At 51.3% G+C, this 19,865-nt stretch overlaps 2 protein-coding genes across 2 annotated transcripts; one reads left to right on the forward strand and one right to left on the reverse strand.

Moving 5' to 3' along the window:
• The first annotated feature begins 1,022 nt into the window (after window positions 1–1,022).
• Pcyox1l (prenylcysteine oxidase 1 like) lies at window positions 1,023–9,599 on the forward strand. The gene is made up of 6 exons (XM_041641430.1): window positions 1,023–1,148; window positions 4,951–5,157; window positions 6,315–6,489; window positions 7,652–7,863; window positions 8,085–8,225; window positions 8,675–9,599. The coding sequence occupies exons 1-6, from the start codon at window positions 1,061–1,063 to the stop codon at window positions 9,334–9,336; spliced, it is 1,485 nt and encodes a 494-aa protein (XP_041497364.1). The 5' UTR covers window positions 1,023–1,060; the 3' UTR covers window positions 9,337–9,599.
• A 4,920-nt stretch (window positions 9,600–14,519) lies between these two features.
• On the reverse strand, window positions 14,520–19,228 carry Il17b (interleukin 17B). The gene is made up of 3 exons (XM_041641329.1): window positions 19,208–19,228; window positions 17,078–17,367; window positions 14,520–14,751 (listed from the first exon to the last, which is right to left on the reverse strand). The coding sequence occupies exons 1-3, from the start codon at window positions 19,226–19,228 to the stop codon at window positions 14,520–14,522; spliced, it is 543 nt and encodes a 180-aa protein (XP_041497263.1).
• Between the last annotated feature and the right edge of the window lie 637 nt (window positions 19,229–19,865).

Consider the following 19,865-nt stretch of genomic DNA (forward strand, 5'->3'; position numbering starts at 1 on the left):
AGAAGTTGAAGATATGGTCCAGTAGTTAAGAACAATTGTTGCTCTTGCACATCAGGGACCCTGGTTCAGTTCCCGGTGTCCACACATGGGTGTGAACCAGGCTCCAGGGGATCCAATGCCCACTTCTGACCTTGGAGGACAGCAGACTGCACACAGCGCATATACAGACGTGCAGGCAAACTCATCAGTTTTTAGATAAGAAGCACGGTGCTTCAGACCTGTAATCCTAGCAACAGAGAGCCTGGTAACCAGCCTGGATTACCAAGAGAGACCCTGTCTCCAAAAATATGGGCAAGCCTATAATTCTAGCATTTGAGAGGTGAAGGCAGGAGATCAAGAATTCAAAATTATCCTCCACTATCCTCCAAGTCAGCCAAAACTACATGAGACCTAGTATCTAAATAAGTAAACAAATGCCTAAATAAAAATAAAGGAAGGGAGAGATGGTAGAAGGCAGGGGGAAGATGTAGAAACTGGAAGCAAAAACGAAGGCTCCAACGCAGAAGTGCTTGTTTCGGCACTTGCACGAAGAAGCTCATCTAATCATGCAGGTCGTCAGCTTGGTCAGCAATTCACAGCTCTTGAGGGACTAACAAGCCCCTCAAAGGGATTTCCCCTCCATTATCTCACGTGATCATCACAACCAAGAAAGGCAGAGCCTAGATTATTGTGTCCCCTGGAAACAGACACCAAGAAGACACATCACGAAGCTAGTAAGCGTGATTTAACTCCCTTCTGTGCATCTCCCAGCAACTGGGCCCTGGTCCTGATGTTGTGCTCCAAAGACATGCACACCTGCGCCTGAGCAGAATGAGCCAGCCAATGAAGAACCCGCATCCAAGGAGGAGGGACAGGGGCGCTGCCAATGGCTGAGCTTTCCCTGAGACAGATGTAGCTAATGGAGACCTAGTACTGCAGAGGGACGGTTGCTGAACCAATGAAAGGCTGGGACCAACCAGGCTGCAAGGCCAGCCGGCCAGTGGGGCGCCAGGGCGGGGCGCGCAGTCGAGCGCCAACCGCAAGCGGGGATCCGCAGCGTGCAGCCCGGTCACCACCCGCCATGGCCCGCGCTGTCCCGCTGCTCGCCATGCTGGCCACGCTTCTCACCACCGCTGCTGCAGGCGGAGACGCCCCGCCCGGAAAAATCGGTGCGGGAAGGATGTGGTGGAGTGCTCACTGAGAAGGACAGGCGGGAAGAGGGTTTGCAGCTGACCTGGGGCAGGGGAGGGCTGCTCCCAAGAGGAGCTGGGTGCAAGATTGGCTAGGGGCTGGTGGGCGCGGAAGAAGCGTGCACAGGGGAGGTGCTGATGGGGAGGGTGGCGTGGGCACGAGGAGGGGGCCGCCTGGGAAGGAAAAGGCCTGAACAGGAATAGCCACTGACAGCTGTCCGCAAGGCGCACGGTCACTGAATATTTACTTCTTGAGAAGCCCTCGGGTGACAGGAGCTGGGCGGTGGCCTTTGCAGGGGTCGGCTGAGCGCGCTGTGTGTTACAGCACGCTATGGCTGTGGTTCCTTCAGGACGCCAGGCCCTTGGTTAGGATGAGAAAGTTCTGTGTCTGGAGGGCGTTTGGCAGGTTCTGCGGGCTCTAAGAAGGCTTCCTAGAAATAATATCTAACGAGAACTTCCGGTCTTTAGAAGGTAGTTTCTTCCACGGGACAGAACAATAAATAGATTGCTGGGGGTGGATTTGCTGAGTCGGATGAGTGTGGAACTTTTTCCCCCCTCAGGCTTGCTTAGACAAGCAGTCTACTGCACAGCCCCACAGCCCAGTATGGAGAACTCTTAATGGCTGTCATTTTTTTTTAATTAATTATTATTATTTGTGTGGTTCCCCCAACATTTTATTCCGAAGTTCTTCAGACATACAGCAAAGTTGAAAGAATTTTGCAATCTTATCCATGTGCCCCCCACATTCTGCTCTTTGCACTGTTCATATTGTATTGCATTTCCAAATAAACTGCAGGCACCAGGACACCTCACTTAATACACCGTGTATAGTCATCGTCACTGGTTTGTTTGCAACTTTTTTTCCTGCCTTTTGTTTTAACCCTGCATGACTCGAAGTTTCTCAAATCTCTTTGCACATGGATTCCCACAACCAGAAATGCTCAGTTTCTATTTGTGGGAGGACAGAGTAATAATTCCACTAGGCGGCCCCTGGGAACCCCAATTGTCAGGAGTGCCTTGGGACAGCTGAGATGACGGGGATTTGCCAGGGCCAGTACAGTGCTAAAACTTGACTGTGTGAGAAAGCTTCAACAGGCCACAGAGGGTTAAGGCTGGCCAGAGCACACTGAAAATATTGATTTGTGACTAAGAGTCTGCACAAGAGAGAATCCCGGGGGGCTACGGTATTAAGAGAAGGTCGAATGGAGGTTGACTTCGGAGCAAGCTTGGAAGGATGACTTAGGACCAGGGATGTGCAGTAGTTTTTCCCGGGGATGGGCAGCAAGGACTCCCCGCAACAGAACCAAATGGCAGCTCTGTAGCTTGCAACCTGCCTCCTTCCAGCTTGTCCCCAGACATACCTCACCATCTTCCCAATCGATGACAAGCTGCCCTTTAGCTTCCTAAACACCTTCAACCCCCTTGGTGGTTTGGACTGTACCTAGAGAGGAGGACAGGGTGCCTCCCATTAAAGGTCACAGTCCTTGGGCTCCAGTAGGATTCTGTCTCCATGCTTCTGAGTGGCTCTAGGACCCTTTAGAGTCCCCCTCGGTGCCCTTCTTTCTCCTCTCGCTGACATGCAGATTTTTCTCTAGGGTCCTGCTCAGATGCCTTCTCTGTGCAAAGCCTGTATCTGTTGCTGCCTTCTCAGGATCCCTGAAAGCCTGTTGTCCTTCTTGGTTATGGACCGTTTTAGCTGATTATGCACGAATCTCTCTGCCTGTTGGCTGCTTAAGTTCCTGGAAACCCAAACCCCCCTTGGTTCATCTCTGAGCCTTGGCACATCTTATAGGACAAAGAGCAGTGTCTGTTAGGTATGTTCCATAAACCTGCTCACAGTGATAGGACATCTTACTTATAACCGGTGGCACTTCCAGCCCTTGACATGTCTGTTTCTTTAGAGAAAATAAGTAATTTGGGAGTCTCTCCAGAGGAAGAGGAGAGAAAGAGAGCAGAGTGGTTAGGAAGAAAATGAGGGTATTCCTGGATGTGACTCTTAAGTACTGAGAAAAAGGAGTTGGTTAGTTCACCGTGCAATAGATGTTTCTGGACTTTGTTATCGGCCAGGGTCTGGGGACAGCATAATCCTGCTTCCTCCGTGTCCTCAAGTCATTTGAATGTGGTGTGGCAAAGGCAGGGGGAGCTGCTGGAACAGGCATGGGCGACACCGGCCTCTCCTTAGAAGGGGCAAACTGTGCTAACCGTAGCACCCGGGGACTGGGGAAGTCTTTATCTTCTCGCCTGGCTGGAGGGGAATACCGGACTGTCAGTGGGAGGAAAGCCTCGTTTCAGATGTTGGGCAGACGGAACTGCAGGCAAGGCAGTAGCCCAGCCCAAGGGTTTCATAACTAGTTCATTCTCCCTCGGGGCTGTTTGTTGACCACTGTCTGTCTAGACAGTGGTTCCCAGCAGCATCAGGTGGTAGGTTGGACTTTGACCAAAAGAGCCAACAAGTAAATATTTTGGGTGTTCCAGGTCATTTCACAGTATTTTGCCACTGACAGTAAGTGAAAGAAGATGTAGCTTTGTTGGCAGCTGTCATCAGCACCAGGTGAATGAAAGGGAGAATCACTTGAGTCCAGGAGTTCCAGGCTAGCCTAAGCAGCACACTGAGGCACTATCTCAAAAGACAAAAGAAAGAAAGCCTGCTGGGCACGGTGGTTCATTGTAGAGGCAGAGGCAGGCAGATCTCTATGAGTTCAAGGCCAGCCTGGTCTATATAGGGAGGCCTTGTCGAAAGAAAGAAAGAAAGAAAGAAAGGAAGGAAGGAAAAGAAAAGAGAAGGACTTGTGCCTATAACATTTCTTTTTTGTTGTTGTTGTTTTGGGGGGGTTGTTTGTTTATTTGTTTGTTTTTCAAAACAGGGTTTCTTTGTAGCTTTGGAGCCTGTCCTGGAACTAGCTCTTATAGACCAGGCTGGCCTCGAACACACAGAGAGATCCGCCTGCCTCTGCCTCCCGAGTGTTGGGTTTAAAGGTGTGCGACTTTGGCCTGTGGGCTGTAGTTTGTTGATCCTGACTTAAGGAATGTTTTTCAGCCCACTAACAGAAGTACTTGGTCAGTAACTGTTTTCACCAGTTCATCCTGAAATAAGAAAAGTGGAGGGCATGGGGAATTTTATACAAATCTAAATTTATTCTCTATTTTCTTTAACATTCATTGATGTATAGAGAGGGGCAGCATGCATGCCATGACTCGTGGAGATGTGGGGACAACTTCCAGGAATCAGTTCTTTCACGTTCCAGGGATCAAATTCGGGTCAACAGGCTGGCAGCAAACCTTTACATGGAGCCATCTGATTGGCCCAATTTATATTCCTTTCTATTCCCCCACCTCTTCTCTCTGTTTAGTTTGGTTTTTTGAGACAGGGTCCCTGACTGTCCCGGAACTCTCTCTGTAGACCAGACTGGCCTAGAACTCAGAGATCTGCTCAACTCTGCCTCCTGAGAGCTGGGATTAAAGATGTGCACCACCACTGCCCTGGTCAATTTATTCTTTTTTAAGAGCATTCTCTAAATTTTGAGATTCTTTCCTTTTCTCTTGCCAATAGGGTCTTCCTCCTGAGGAAGGCAGTAGGTGCGGTCGGAGGGGCCAGCCTTTGATCGTTAGGTTTAGAGCGTCTGAAAGCTCGGGCTGTGGATTCCCCTTTTGAAATTCCATAAGCCTGCTTACATGCATGTGCCAGGAGCCTCTGCTGTGCACAGGGTAGTGCCTTACTAACCATCCTCTCTCCCGTTGTGCCGTCTCTCCCTCCCTGCCTTGTTCGGGCTTGCCGACACAGCTGTTATTGGAGCTGGGATTGGGGGCTCTGCCGTAGCCCATTTCCTTCAGCAACACTTTGGACCCCGAGTACAAATTGTCGTCTATGAGAAAGGGGCTGTGGGTGGCCGCCTGGCCACCATCTCCGTCAACAAGCAGAACTACGAGAGCGGGGCAGCCTCCTTCCACTCACTGAGCCTCCACATGCAGGACTTCATCAAGCTGTTGGGTGAGTGTCCAGCATTGGGGTCTAGTGCCCGCTGCCCCAGGCCCTTCCCATGGGTGAGTGTCCAGCATTGGGGTCTAGTGCCCGCTGCCCTAGGCCCTTCCCAGACTCCCCCAGGCCCTTGCGGTCAGATCGTCCTTTAGCTCCATCTCCTCATTTTACAGATGGAGCAGCTGAGACCAGAGAGGGGAAAGAACTTGCCTGAGGTACACAGTGAGTTAGTTGCAGAGCCGGGATTAGAACTCAGGTTTGACTCCCAGGCCAGTCTCTCCCTTTCAGTGTACTGCCTCTTAGTTACTGCAATCATATCAGCATCTATATCCTACATCCTTTATCTACATTGCCCACCAGACACTTGGTACTCGAGCAGGTGGTATGTGGACATGACCTCACACCCAGCCAGACTTTAGGATGAGAGACAGATCTCCCTCTAAAGAGACTGGAACTCAAATCCTTAATACCCTTCAGCTGAGATGCTAAAGTGATCAAGTTGGGGTTCAAAGTCAGCATCCTCTAAACTCCGAGTACGTATGCTGTCTGCTGAAGAAGTTCCACTTCTCGGAATTGGTCCTGCAGGATCACGTCTTGTAGTTAGGCAAAGTGCGCACATGCGGGCTCATTTGCTACAGCAGGATTTTGAGGTGCCCTCCCTGCCCACCCTCTCTGTGCTTGGGGTGAAACACAAAGCCATGTAAGTATACAGGAGGCTGTTCAGGATGAAGGATGTTGTATGTGTTATGTCAAGGTGGAAGAGACCAAATCATGGCCACATACATGTTCATGAGTGGAGTGTTCTTTGAATTGTAGAATGCTGAGAAGCTAGAAGGAGCTAGTGTGAGTTCAGGGATCCATAGCAAAGCCAGCCCTGCCCTGTGAACTTTTAGACATTCTAGCATGGTAGCATTTCCCTCACTCTTGGCTAAGCGGGCCCCTGTTGAAGAAAGTACAAAATGGGACATAGTTTTCATGTTCTTACTCACTAGGAAGAGCAAATGGTTTTCTCGGTGTATTCATTAGCATGCTACCTATAGACAGGAAGCACAAAGGAACAAAATAGTTCCAGCCCTTTGCATCAGGAAGGGCCCAGTGCAAAAGCTCAAGGCACTGTTGGGTCTCCTGAGGGCCATGAAAGGGAGCTGAGGGGCTGCTGGTCTCCGCAGGGCTGAGACAGCGGCGAGAGGTGGTGGGCAGGAGCGCCATCTTCGGCGGGGAGCATTTCGTGCTGGAGGAAACCGACTGGTACCTGCTGAACCTCTTCCGCCTCTGGTGGCACTACGGCATCAGCTTCCTGAGGCTGCAGATGTGGGTGGAGGAAGTCATGGAGAAGTTCATGAGGTAGGGCTGCAGAGCGATGCCAGGAGGCCAGGGAAGATCTCAGGAGGGAACTGATGGTTTGGAAATTGTGAGAGAGTGATAAAGGCCGAAGCAAGGACCCTGCCCAACTCAGTGCAGGCTCAGGGCGAGCCCCAGCCTGAGAAGTGTGTGAGACAGGGCCCCTGGCTTTGCGACACTAGTCTTCATTCCTTCCTCCCACTAAATTACTGAAGCATGAGTTGCAAACTCAGTCTCTTACAAAGGCTAAAGTGGGGTGAGCAAGGCCCCTGGGTGGACGAGAACAGCGGGGTGGGGTAGCCCGAAGAGTAAGACCCTCTGAGGGAGGCAGCTAGCTGCAGCACACTGACTAGCCCCAAGGAAACATGTCATGGAATTTTCCAGCTTTTCAGTGTTTATCACCAATTGACTTTGTGAACCAAATGAAACATTGATGCAGGCCAGACACAGCCTGGGGTCACCTGTTTGAGAGATTTCTACCCCTACTTTGTCCCTCTAGAATGGTAATTCTCAAGCTGGGCGGTCGTGCTGCAGGCCTTTAATCCCAGCACTTGGGAGGCAGAGGCAGGTGAATTTCTGTGAGTTCCAGGCCACCCTGTCTTCCAGCCCCACGTCCTTGTGTTCTTCCAGCCCCACATCCCTGTCCACCCCCTGGACACTGCTGTCTAGTAGCACAGTTGAAAGTCAAGCCCAGAGAAGGCAGCAGTTCACAGACAAGCTAATCCAGAATATATCAGCAGATAGCTCCCATCTGTGCTAGCTCTGGGGCTGGAAGGAGTAGTAGAGACAAGACAGGAACTCTGGGCAAGTGAGAGCGCTGCCGGATCAAGTCAGATATCCAGTCACAGGCGGGGACAGCAGTGGTCTGAGGCTATTGCCATCAGGACCAGCTTAGACCTGAAGGCAGGACAGGCTAGAAGCTAGTCACCCATGTTCAGAGACATATCAGCATCTTGGGCAGGAAGTGTGATATAATTGGCCTCTAGCCACACGAGGAAGCCAAGTCCTTTGAAATCTTGGATTATTTGTGTCTCTGCACGGTCCCTGGCTACCAGTGAGGAGGTACAGACAAGCGCACTGTAGCCACAGAGCAGGCCGAAGGGATCAAGGGGTAGACCTCTAGGGAGCCTCTCTGCACAAGACTCCAGTCCCACGTGTCTCCTAGGATCTACAAGTACCAGGCCCATGGCTATGCCTTCTCGGGCGTAGAAGAACTGCTCTACTCCCTGGGGGAGGCCACCTTTGTCAACATGACCCAGCGTTCGGTGGCCGAGTCCCTGCTCCAGGGAGGGGTCACACAGCGCTTTATTGATGACGTTGTCTCTGCTGTCCTGCGGGCCAGCTATGGCCAGTCAGCATCAATGCCTGCCTTTGCTGGTAAGTGCGCAGCCCTCAGCCTGCCTGTCCCCCTTGCCCACATCCTCAGAACAAGCTGGGTCCTATGAAAACCATTTTCTGGCTTATTACCGTTGCCCCATTTTTTTTTTTTTACTTTTAAAAAATCACACTATATTTAAGCATGTTGCCCGGGGTTCATGGGAGGAGCCTTGTCTTGGCAGGAAAGCCCAAGATCTTTCCTCCCTCCCTCTCTTTCCCAGGAGCCATGTCACTAGCTGGGGCTCAGGGCAACCTGTGGTCTGTGGAAGGGGGCAACAAGCTGGTTTGTTCCGGTTTGCTGAAGCTCGCCAAGGCTAGCGTGATCCATGCCACAGTGACCTCTGTGACCCTGCACACTACAGGTGAGTGAACCAAACAGGAGTTATGTATGCCCCTGCCATTCCTAGCCAGCCCTCCTCCTCTTCTGGACCACAACCAGAGTGGTTCCTGCTGGGAAGTATTTTTCAGAAAAATCAGGGAAAGGCCCACCGACCACTAGAGGGCGCTGACGCTCTTCGCGTCGGCACTAGGAAGCTTCCTCCCTGTATCTATTATTCCTTTGATTTCTGATAATTTGAGTGGCATCCTTACCTCAGCCAGTCAGCAACAGAACCAGAGAAGGGGTTAGGCCTTCTAACATCCAAACCAGTGCTCACCCAGCAGCGGCATCAATATGGAAAGAAGGGACAGCTGAGCTGCCCCATGATGCCAGACTCTCTCTGCACCCCCAGTGCTGGGTCCCGGATGGAAGGAAGGTCAGTGGGGTAGAAGCAAAGGAATAAGTGGACGTTTATGTTCTCTCTCTTACTAGAAGGGAAAGCCCTGTACCAAGTGGGGTATGAGAGTGACAGGGGCCACAACTCTGAGTTCTACGACATCGTGGTCATTGCCACGCCCCTGCACCTGGACAACAGCAGCAACAACATCACCTTTGAAGGCTTTACTCCCCCCATCGATGACATTCAGGGCTCTTTCCAGCCCACTGTGGTCTCCCTGGTCCACGGCTACCTCAACTCTTCCTACTTTGGCTTCCCCGACCCTAAGCTTTTCCCCTTCGCCAACATACTCACCACAGATTTCCCCAGCTTCTTCTGCACTCTGGACAACATCTGTCCAGTCAACATCTCAGCCAACTTCCGGCGGAAGCAGCCCCAGGAGGCAGCAGTGTGGCGGGTGCAGTCCCCGAAGCCCCTCTTCCGGACTGAGCTGAAGACCCTCTTCCGTTCCTACTACTCAGTCCAGACGGCGGAGTGGCAGGCCCACCCCCTCTACGGCTCCCGCCGCAGCCTCCCGAAGTTCGTGCTCCATGACCAGCTCTTCTACCTCAATGCCTTGGAGTGGGCGGCCAGCTCTGTGGAGATGATGGCCGTAGCTGCTAAGAATGTGGCCTTACTGGCTTACAACCGCTGGTACCAAGACCTGGACAAGATTGACCAAAAGGACTTAATCCATAAGGTCAAGACTGAACTGTGAGGGTTCCAGAGAGAGTCCAGGAACTCTGCCCCACACTGACGATGGAGCCCATCTCAGCAGCACGGGGCTAACCAGGCCACATTCGCGGGCTGCTCCGCTCTCTCTGCCACCGTGTATTGAGCAGATGTTCCCTGTGTGGGTCCAGGTGACCTACTGTCTGCCTAAGGATCCTCTTAGAGGCTACCTTTTTTGTTTTTTAAGGGAGAGGTTAAAAAAAGGGAAGGAAATTCTGGCCAGTGTTTAGGGGGGAGGGGGTTGGGTGATTTTTTTGTTTATTTCTTTCTTGGGTTTTCTTTTTTTTTTTTTTTTGTTACTGTTTTTCAAGAAAAAATAAAAATTCAGACTCCAAGCCACTTCTGACTTCGCTTTCTCACTAGAAGCCAAGATGTCTGAGAGAAGGACTATATAACAGAGAACTCAGCTTTCTTTCCTTTCCGTCTTCCAATACCCACCCCCCAAAGGCACAGCCTACAGTAAAACATTTACTGTCAGCTACCTAAAGAGAAGGCAAGTCAGGAAATGTCAGCGTTTGGATGGGCTGTTTCGTGTGGGTTCCAGTTCAGAATTTCTTCAAGACCATCACCGCACCTCCCAGCAGCACTGCGTATGATTGACATGACATTTACTCCGACATTGCCATCAGTAGAGCCCTGGGCTACCTGTCAATCAGGTAGAAAAATGGAAACAGGTTGAGCCATAGGAAGAACGGAAGCTTTTGACGGCCCCCTGGAGGGACTGGCCTTTCTCTTTATGTAAGGGTACAGGAGTCATGTGATGAATCTGTCTTGCCCAGGAGGCAAGTCCTTGGATGGTAGAGAGTGGTCCTACCTCACCCCTGAACTCCTCCCCTGAGCAGAGGAAAGGACAGTGTGGGATGGAGTTCTTCAGAGGTTAATCTGGTGCTTTCTTTGGTTCTAGCTTCATGTAGAGAATTGTGCCTTCCTTTTTCTGTACCTATAAAGATCAGTAGACTGGGGCTGGTGATGTAGTTTAGTACTAGCATTCGTGAGGCCTTGGCTTTGACACATCCAGGGTCACAGGCGTAGCTCGGTGGAATGCATGAAGCCCCAGGTTCAAGTCTCAGCACCACCACGCTCCCAAATCAGCTTTTGAAGTGAAACTTGACTTTGTTCCTTTGGACCTGGGCCTTTCTGCAGAGGGAGCACACAGGAGTGGAGCCAGCGTGAAGCGCACACACACACACATACCACTCAGACTTGTTAAACTGTGCTTTAGGGGAGAGGCTTGGATGTACAGAGGAAATATGGCTGCCAGAGGATCGTAGCCCAGAAGCTTGCCCAACAGATAATCCTAAGATTCATCTGGCTCTGTGTTGCTGCAGGGAAGGCAAGAGCTCACAGAGACAGCATAATTTGTCTGAGGTCTCAACTTAGTTTTCTAGAACTTCCCCAGTCTGGAGCTTTGCCTTAACTGAGGTCAGCATAAGAGCAGAAACTACCCCCGTGCAGTTAGACTCACACCGGAACGAAGGTTCATGCTTTACCGGGTGATGGTGGCGGCGGTGAAGAGACGGTCTGTACGTGGTGGCTATTACAGAAGCCGTAAGACTGGCACCCCAGTAAAACAAATTTTGGCTGAAGTAGAAGAACAAATGAACACTCCCTGAACAGTGAAGGCCTTACTGGGTAAAACCATTTGAGGCCATGTGCAGAGCACAGGGCAATCCCCAGGTCCCTCTCACAGCCAAAGACTGCAGTGTCAACAGATAGGCCATGTGGACTAGCCCTGCACCAATGCCTGTGGCCAGAGAAGGGCCTAGTGCTGATTGGTTGGGCTTCAGACACTGGTAATAGGGTGATAGAGTAAACCGATTTGCTTAGAATCACAGATTTGAATAATAACCATCTTGGGAGCAGAGGTCTTATCCAAATGTCATTGCTGTGGAGGTACCTATGCACCCCCCAACCCTCAAGTTTAGTGACGTCAAATCGTGTGATGGTGTCTTCCAGAGAACTTTGAAATGCAGGTGGCACAGGCTGCCATCGTATGCCTGGTATTGGGCCAGAGGAGCAAAGACAATACAAAGCATACTCAGCTGACTCCGCCCCCTTGGGTCCCTAAGGAGAGTATGGCTTAGACCCAGGGCAGGTCCTTCCCTGGGCTGGGACTTCATGCTAAGGCTAAGCTGGCTGTACTTCAGACCCTTCCTTTGCCTGAACAGGCAGGCCTAAACAGCTCCAAACCAAATCCACTCTCAATGCCCTGAGGCCCGCTTGCCCAAGCCTTCAAGTTCATCTCGTGGTCTCATCATTTGCAGGACAGATTCCAAAAAGGGGAACACAGGCCAACTGAAAGCATCCCAGGGCCCACCTTGCCTTCTCAAGCTAGAACAGACATTCCCTGCCCAGGCCCAGAGAAGCCTGTGAGTCTGACCAGCAATGCAGAATGACACCACCCTTACCGTCTGTAGTCCACAGTATAATGAGTACTTAAAACCCTGCACACAGGGCTAAGAGCGTCGCTCACTCATTAGAGCCCTGCCTAGTGTGCTCCAAAGCCCTGACTCATCACATCACTGCCTGTAATCCCAGCATCCAGTAGTCAGGCAGGAGGATCAGAAGTTCAGGGTCTTCCATGGCTACATAGTAAGTTTGAGGCCAACCTGGGCTACATGAGATTCTGTCTAAGAAAAGAAAAGAAAAGAAACCCACAAAACTCTATACAGATATTCTACTTTGTAGAGCAGATGACCCGAGCCGTCTTTGGGGCCAGGGCGCTAAGGAAGGCCTTGCTCTTACCCACTCATGAAGCAGCGCCAAAGGAAGTAAGGAGGCAGACGGTAGGTCCCTGGAAGCCTCTGCATTTTATCTATGTCATGTTCTAGGAAGTGTGTATTTAGCTTTAGACTCAAGTAAGTTTCTAGATTCCTTATAGACTCACTTTTTCCAAGGCCTAAGCTCCCCTGCTCAGGCCCAAGAGGCCAAGTTTCAGGCCAGCCAGAGGGTCAGTGGACTAAGACAAGCTGGCAAGCCTGAAGACAGTTCAACCCCAGGACCCACATGTGGAAGGAAAGAACTGACTCCCAGAAGTTACCCTGTGAGTTTCACAAGTATGTTCTTTCTCTCTCTCTCTTGCGCTCTCACTAAAAGAAACAAACAAACAAAAACCCTTTTTATAGGAGAGGCTTTTACACATTGAAGTCCCAGGATTGTAAAGACTGGGCAAGAGCCTGGAGATAGTGAAATCTCATCCGCTCGTTTCAGATAAGAACCCAGCAATAGGGAAAGTCTTCACCTTATATAACAAGTGTATACTAAGCATCTCTAAGATTCTAACACACCCTCTATAAGGATGGCCCTTTCTCGCCAAGAAGAGGCTTTCCTCCTGCCTACACTACCCATGCTCCCCCAGGACTCCTGTAGCTCACCTTCTCCCACAATGGCTTCCAGTGAAGCCTTGGAAATTGTTGTACCCATCGCATGGGCCTATGACCCGGAGAGCATAGGGCTTGGAGGATAGATAGCTAAGTGGTAAAACAACTCCTTAGCATGGACAAAGCCCGACTTCGATACCCTGCCTTTAGGGGCACACATAGATCCAGAGCACATCTGTGGGAGCCTTAAAGACGAGCAACCCCTACAGAAGTGGCTGCTAAAGGGATCGGCATGAGCTGGCATGTGGAGTCTATTTTCCATGTGTCTGGAACCAGGCCAAAACTTCCCAGGGTAATTTTAACCAGTATACACTCTACAACAATACCAAAAAAGGTAAGTTACTTTCCAGCCCAGACAGGCACATACCTAACCATTGGCTTTTCGTGAATTAGACAATTAAAGCATTCCACACTGAAGCTGTTGTACGCACATGGGCTCAAGCAGCCGAGCGAAATGTTCCCGCAGTGGGCTATTGACCCTTTGTAGGACGTTAGCTCTAACGTGTTAGTTCATCTCACCCACGGAAAATAACCCAGCCCCTCAGCTGTCCTGGGGGGAGGCAAGGTATTTTTAGAGCCCAGGACAGCTGATTGGGGATTTGCTGTGGGATTAGAAGGCCCAGGGGGTTAAGATTCAATTACAAGGGGAAAGAGCTAGTATCAGGGCAAGACCCAGTATGGGCTTTAGGATAACCCCATGCTGCCGGGGTTGGTCAGTAGAATGTTTTGATGTGACCCAGTGGTTCTCCAAGTGCGGTCACAGATGGCAGCATCAGCTCCCCCACAGTAGTAGAGATTAAAAGAGGCCACAACACTCAAGTGGAAAAATAGCAAACCCCACCTAAGTCAGCACCTCTGAGTACTGAGTCAGAAGTCTGCCTGGACAAGCTTCGCGCTGACTGACATTTTGAGGATCGCAGACACTGGTACCTAGTGCTGCAGATAAGTGGCTGGATGAACAATGACCTATCCAGTTTGCCTTGCAGCTCTTGAGTGTTTAAAATCAGAGTTCCCCTTCCAGAAAAAAAGAAGAATAAAAAGAGGGGGAGAAGATGCTGATGCTGATTTAGGACCTCTTGGGCTACCAGAGACCCTTAGGGGGAGGTTGGGTCTGTTCTGCAAAGAACCCTGGGGCTAAGGGCAACCCTTCCCATTTGTGGCAAGGGTCATTGCCACAGCATCCAGGAGAGGCTGAGCCCTAGCTTGGTACTGCAGCCTTTTAGGACTGTGTGTCTTAGTAACTTGAGTCAGCTGGGTAGCGTATCGGCTTATGACAGCCGTGTTCCAGTTATACAGCTGCTACAGGGAAGAGCGCAGAGGAAGTCTGCCACCATCTCAAGAGATAGAAATGGAAGCAGTATTTGTTTCCTGAGTCTCGTGTATCCGAGGCTATACTCATAGCCAAGGGTGTCCTTGAATTTCCTGACTTACCCACCTCCAGACTACTGGTATTACAGATGTGCACCACCCTGTTGTTTTATGTAGTGCTAGAGATGGAACTCGGGACGTCATTTGTGCTGGGCAGACTCTTTAACTGAACTACATCCCCAGCCCAGCATTTTCTAATAGCCTGGTTCACTCTTGAGGGCCGAGTCCTGGGAAATGCTCACTCAAACTGATCTGGAATTTGTTTCTCGGGGATATCCAACCCCGACACAATTTTAGTTTCCTAGTCACAAGGAGCAAGCCCAATGCCTTCCTTTACAAAAGACAGCATTTACTGTTTATCAGCCTTGCAGGAACACAGTGGGTGCGGGGAAGGAGTCGCAGTGGCCACTGGCTTGGTGGCTCAGAAGATGCAGGTGCAACCCACCGCGATGGTCTCCATGACGACGCGGTGACGGCAGGGCCCAGGGCGCGGAGGTGGCGGACAAAGGCGGCGGCGCACTGGCACCTGGCTGAACACTGGCACACTCACCATGCTGCGGTCCTCCTGCATGGTGAAGGGGTTCACGCAGCCCAGACAAAGGCAGCGCGCCTCGGGCAAGTCCGCAGGAATGCGGCTGGGGTCGTGGTTGATGCTGCAGGGAGCGAGCCGGTGGGAGAGAGCAGGGTGAGCGCCACCATTAACAACAACGGGAACTGCCCGAGCCATCCCCAGGGTGTCCTATAGAGTTAGGGTTAGGGCTAGTGACAAGGGTGTGTTGTAATGAACTCTGCCTTCCCAAAAAAGGAGACCCCGATTTGGAAGTCACTGCTGGTCAGGTTCTGTCACCGCTGTGTCCCCAGCTTCCTCCTTTTACCCAGTAAGATACCACGGGGACCATGGAAAAAACTAAGCCTTCCCTCTTATCTACCCTGTTTTTATATTGTGGGGAATTAATCTACAGGGAGAAAATGTTCACAAGTGGGTGTAGAATCTGCATTGGAAGAGGATCTGGGCCTGTGTTCTATTGTTTTACTGAACCTCAGAGACTCAACAAGTTTTAGGGTGTTGTGGATTGGTTTGGATTGATTTTTTTTTTATTCTATTCTTTGTTTTGTTTTTGTTTTGGGGTTTTGTTTGCTTGCTTGCTTGCTGTTTGTTTTTAAGACAAGGTCTTGTTTTGTAACTCAGGGTGACCTCCTGCCTCCAATCCTCTTGCCTCAGCCTTCCCTGTGCTGGAATTACACCATGCTCAGCCCAACAAATTGTTGATTTTTTTTTAATTCTATCATCTATCTATCTATCATCTATCTATTATCTATCTTCCATCTATCATCCATCTATGTCTGTCTGTCTGTCTGGCTGTCTGAGAGCAGAGGAGACCTTACAAGGAGCTAGACGGCAGCTTGTAGGAGTCAGTTCTCTCCTTCCCCATGTGAATTCTGGAGATTGTATTTTTATATACATACTACATTTTTGTTTTGTTTGTTTGTTTGTTGTTGTTGTTGTTGTTGTTGTTGTTGTTGTTTGGTTTTTCTAGACAGGGTTTCTCTGTGTAACAGCTCTAACTGTCCTGGAACTCACTCTTGTAGACCAGGCTGGCCTTGAACTCACAGAGCTCTGCCTGCCTCTGCCTTCCAAGTGCTGGGATTAAAGGTGTGTGCCTCCACCACCTGGCTCACATACTGTGTTAAAAGAAAATCGGGATGGCTCAGTGGTTAAGAGCACTGGCTGCTCTTCCAGAGGACCTGGGTTCAATTCCCAGCACCCACATGGCAGCTCAAAACTGTCTGTAAATCCTGTTTCGGGGGATCCAACACCCTCACACAGACATGCATACAGGCAAAATGCCAATGCACATAAAATTAAAAATAAATAAATAATTTTAAAAAAAGGCAAATCAGTCTTAGACTTGAGACACTCATAGTGAGATCCTTCTGAGGTTGTCTCAGACCTAGAATATCTTTCTTCTCTGTCTCGATTTCCTCCTCAGTTAAACACAAATGAGAGGTAAGAGAATTAGACCTAGGAACACCCGGTGTCAGTCACCTCATTGTGCTTGGGAGCTCCCTGGAAATAAATTTGAAGTCTCCTGAATGAGCCTACAGTTTTACAATCTCCCTGACTGGCACATGAGCACAGCCAAGTAGGAGCAAAATGTGGTCTGAAGGCCCTTTGCTGATTGCATTGTCACAGTCCAAGGCTACACTGCTCAACACAGTAGCCACTGGCTATAGCACAAGTGCCAACCTAAATCTGAGTCAATCTATACCAGTCCTTCGGTCTCATTCCGGTGGTTCAGTAGTCACCTGGCCACCGCAGTGGACTTCATCCCAGGGAGTTCTGGCCAACAGTGCTAGGCTAGAGTCTTAGGATATAAGCAGCGTAGCTGGCAAAGCCCTGAGATGAGTTTGTGAGCGAGCTAGCTATTTCTTCACTCCATCGAATCCGTGGACCTTGGGCCTCTTCTGCACGCTGACCTAGGAGGTGGAGAATGACACGCAGACATTGCCTCTGTAACCCAGGGCCTCAAAGTGATCCCCAAGTCAAAGCAGGGGCCATGTACCCTAAGCATGGAGAGGCAGGCGCAACTCTGTGATCCGGGCATCAGTCCTAGGGATTCTGACTGGGTGAACACGGGAACACTGAGGTGGTTCTGAGGCAGATTTTAAGAAGGAACCTGTCTGATGTGAAAAGTGTGAGCGTAGCCAGCAGGCATAAACCACCATGCTGGACAAAGTACTTTGGAAGCCCTACATATGAGACCCGGAGGAAAAAAAGACAGCACTGTGTATGTCTATCTGTGAAGGACATACCACCATTATTATTATTCCACTGACAGCTGGAGAAACTGAGGCTCAGCAAAGCTATTCAACTAGCCGAAAGATACGGAAGAGAGATTAAATTCACCTGAATCCCAGGTCTTAAACACAGCATCTGGGACAGTGGAAACGGTGGCCTGCTGGGCCCAGCCCACCTACCTGTATCCCCAAGGAGACAGGCTTCTCTTGTTGGACAGCCACAGCTGCAGGTTGACCTCGCATTTCCTCTTGGCTGTCTCAGAGCTGTTCCTCAGCTGAGCCACCATCTCTCCAAGGTTCCTCTCATACTCTTCCATTCGAGCGTAGGGCTTTACGCGAGAGACCAGGTCCAGTGGCACCTGGTGAGGTCCAGGGGCCAAGGGGCCAGGCCGCCCTTGCCCCTTCCTTTTGCCTTTGGTGTTTCGGGGCTGGCTTGGCCCCAGGAAGATAGAGATGGCAAGAAGGAGCAGCTGAGAAAGAAGGCTATTGGTCAGAGGCCAGAACCAAGTCTCTCTGGGCCAAGGCTTAGGGTTAGGGCAAAGAAGAGAGAGGCCTCTGTGTTGGCCACCTTGTGTATGGACACTTGTGTTGGGCACTGATGACACTCCCGCATCTTGAAGTCCTTGAAATCAGGTACCTCCAGAAAATCCCCCTGCCCACTCTAGTTACTCAATCTGCAGACCATAGTTGCTTCCCAGGACAGCTCCACCCCCTCCCAACTGGCTTTCCCAAGCCTGCCTGGCTCCTAACCAACTCACCGTATCAAGGCCAGTGGCGGCCATTGAAAAGCGTTTCTGACATTGCCACCTTCCCTCTTAATGTCCTTCCTGAGGCCCTCTGGGGGCGGGGGTCTCCTGTATCCCTTCTGGCCTCCTCTGCTCTTGTGCTCACCATGTTCCTTTCTGTGGGAGGGAGTTTGCACCCTGCCCACCAAGTCCTGCCTTTTCCTTCCACCTTCTGAAAACCTTGCCCAGCTGTGGGCTCTAGGTCACTGCCTCAGCGTTGCTTCTGGACATCTTGGAGTCGCCATGCCCCACATGTCCCTAACACGTCCGCAATTGTACTTGGACATGTGATTCTTTGATATCTCCTTAGCTGTTCCCCCCAGGGATAGACTCCCTTCCATGCATCTTATCCCCTTGTGCCTGCATCTGCAGAGTGAACGGATTCCAACACCACACCTGCCCAGGACCTCAGGGACCTCAGTGCTGTTAACTGTGGGGGTGGAGCAGAAAGGTAGCAGAGTGGCAAGGGCAGGCATGGCTGGGGAGCAGGGCTCTCCGTTGGGGCAGCAGGGTGGCTGGGCCCAGCTTCTCTGGAGACTCATCAATGGAATAAGAAAGAGGATTCGTGAGCAGAAGCAGCCTAAAGTCTTCCAGGGACGCGGACGATTGAGAGGGGGGTTGAGCCGCTTATAGGTTTTGCCGAGAGGAAATGAGTTGAAACAGAGTGGGCGAGAAGGAACACTGCATGGAGCTGGCGGAGCTGGCGCGTGGTTCCTGTAAGACTTCATTTCCAGATCTCTCTCCCTCTCCCTCTCTGTCACACACACACACACACACACACACACACACACACACACACACCACCCCCTCCACCTCAGCACCAGACAACCTACCTCACACCTTATTCCAGCTCACTGTTTCTCATTCCATTTCGGAGTCTTACCAGACTCTGTGCCTTCCCTGCATCTTGGCCCACGGGGGTTGGGGGGAGGCGGGAGGGGGACAGGCCTGGTTTATCATCCAGGCTACCCAGCAAGCTTGACCCTTAGAAACAAGTCCCAGCCTAGCCCCTCTTGGCAGAGCCACTTGCTGGCATAAAAGCCATAGCAGTGAATTAGGTTGCTAAATTCTTCCCTTTGGTCCTACGTTCTGCAGCAGAAATATTTCCCTCACTGCAGGCCGACTCGGCTGAGCTGCCCACACGTTCCTCAACTCACCTTGCAGGGGAAACAGACCAAATTCAACATCCCCTCCCTCAGTTTCCAGATGGGTAACAAAGACAGAAGGATTTGCCCAAGATCATGCACGCTGCCCAGATCGCAGAAGCCAGGTCTGGAAAAGCTCTAGTGCCCGAGTCTGCCCAGATCACCCGGGACACTTCCTCCTGAAAGAGTTCAGTGTGACCAGGCTATGCCCAGAGCCGTAGCCCAAGCCTTAGGTCATGACTGCAGGCTGAGACCAGGCTCTGTTTCTCTATGGGCCTGAAGGAGAGGACAGAGCTGGTCCCTGCAGATTCCAAGCCAAACACAGGCAGCCATTAATCAATGGGGGAAAGAACAGCTACAGAGAAGGGAGCACCACGTACCAGGCTGTGTGGCCAGTCCATCCCACCAAGCCAGGCAGCAGGCCTGCAGCTGCCACCGGCCAGGAACCCCAGATGCCGCAGAGAGAGAATAGCAGCAACAGGATGGACTGAGGCAATTATAGCTCCACGGGGGGCTGCTGGGGGGTGTGGGTGGGTGGGCTCACTGTCAGCTGGGAGCCTTGGGCCCCCAGCTGGCTGGGCCTTAGCACAGTGGCAGGCGGTGAGGGGTGTGGGGGCAGGCCAGGAGCCAGGCCCTGAGGTGCCCAGGGGCTGTTGACCGAAGGACAATGTCCTGTGTGTCTGGTGGGGCCCTGGCTGATGGCACCTCTGCCTGTGGCCTGCGGCCGGCTGACCAGCCAGCACCCACAGCGCCAGTTAAGACAATCAGCTTCGTTTGCTTTGGGGATGGCCAGGGGGAAGGGGGAAGGGGGGAGGAGGGATGGGCTGCTGGTTGGTCAGAAGAGAAAATACTGAGACTGTCTTGGTCCAGAGCCAGACAGTACTATCTCCCAAGGAAACCACCTCAGGTACTCTAACCAGCCTCAGGTGAGCTCACTTCTAGTTACAGGCAGGGAAACTGAGGCCCGAGCAAGAAGGGAATTGGCCCAGTATTCCACAGTGAATTAGCCATGTCAGAGCTGGGATTTGGGCCTGGTTC

The sequence above is a fragment of the Microtus oregoni genome, unplaced genomic scaffold, assembly GCF_018167655.1.
Source record: "Microtus oregoni isolate MIOR12 unplaced genomic scaffold, Mior012 000069F_ref0000032, whole genome shotgun sequence".
Lineage (NCBI taxonomy): Eukaryota > Metazoa > Chordata > Mammalia > Rodentia > Cricetidae > Microtus > Microtus oregoni.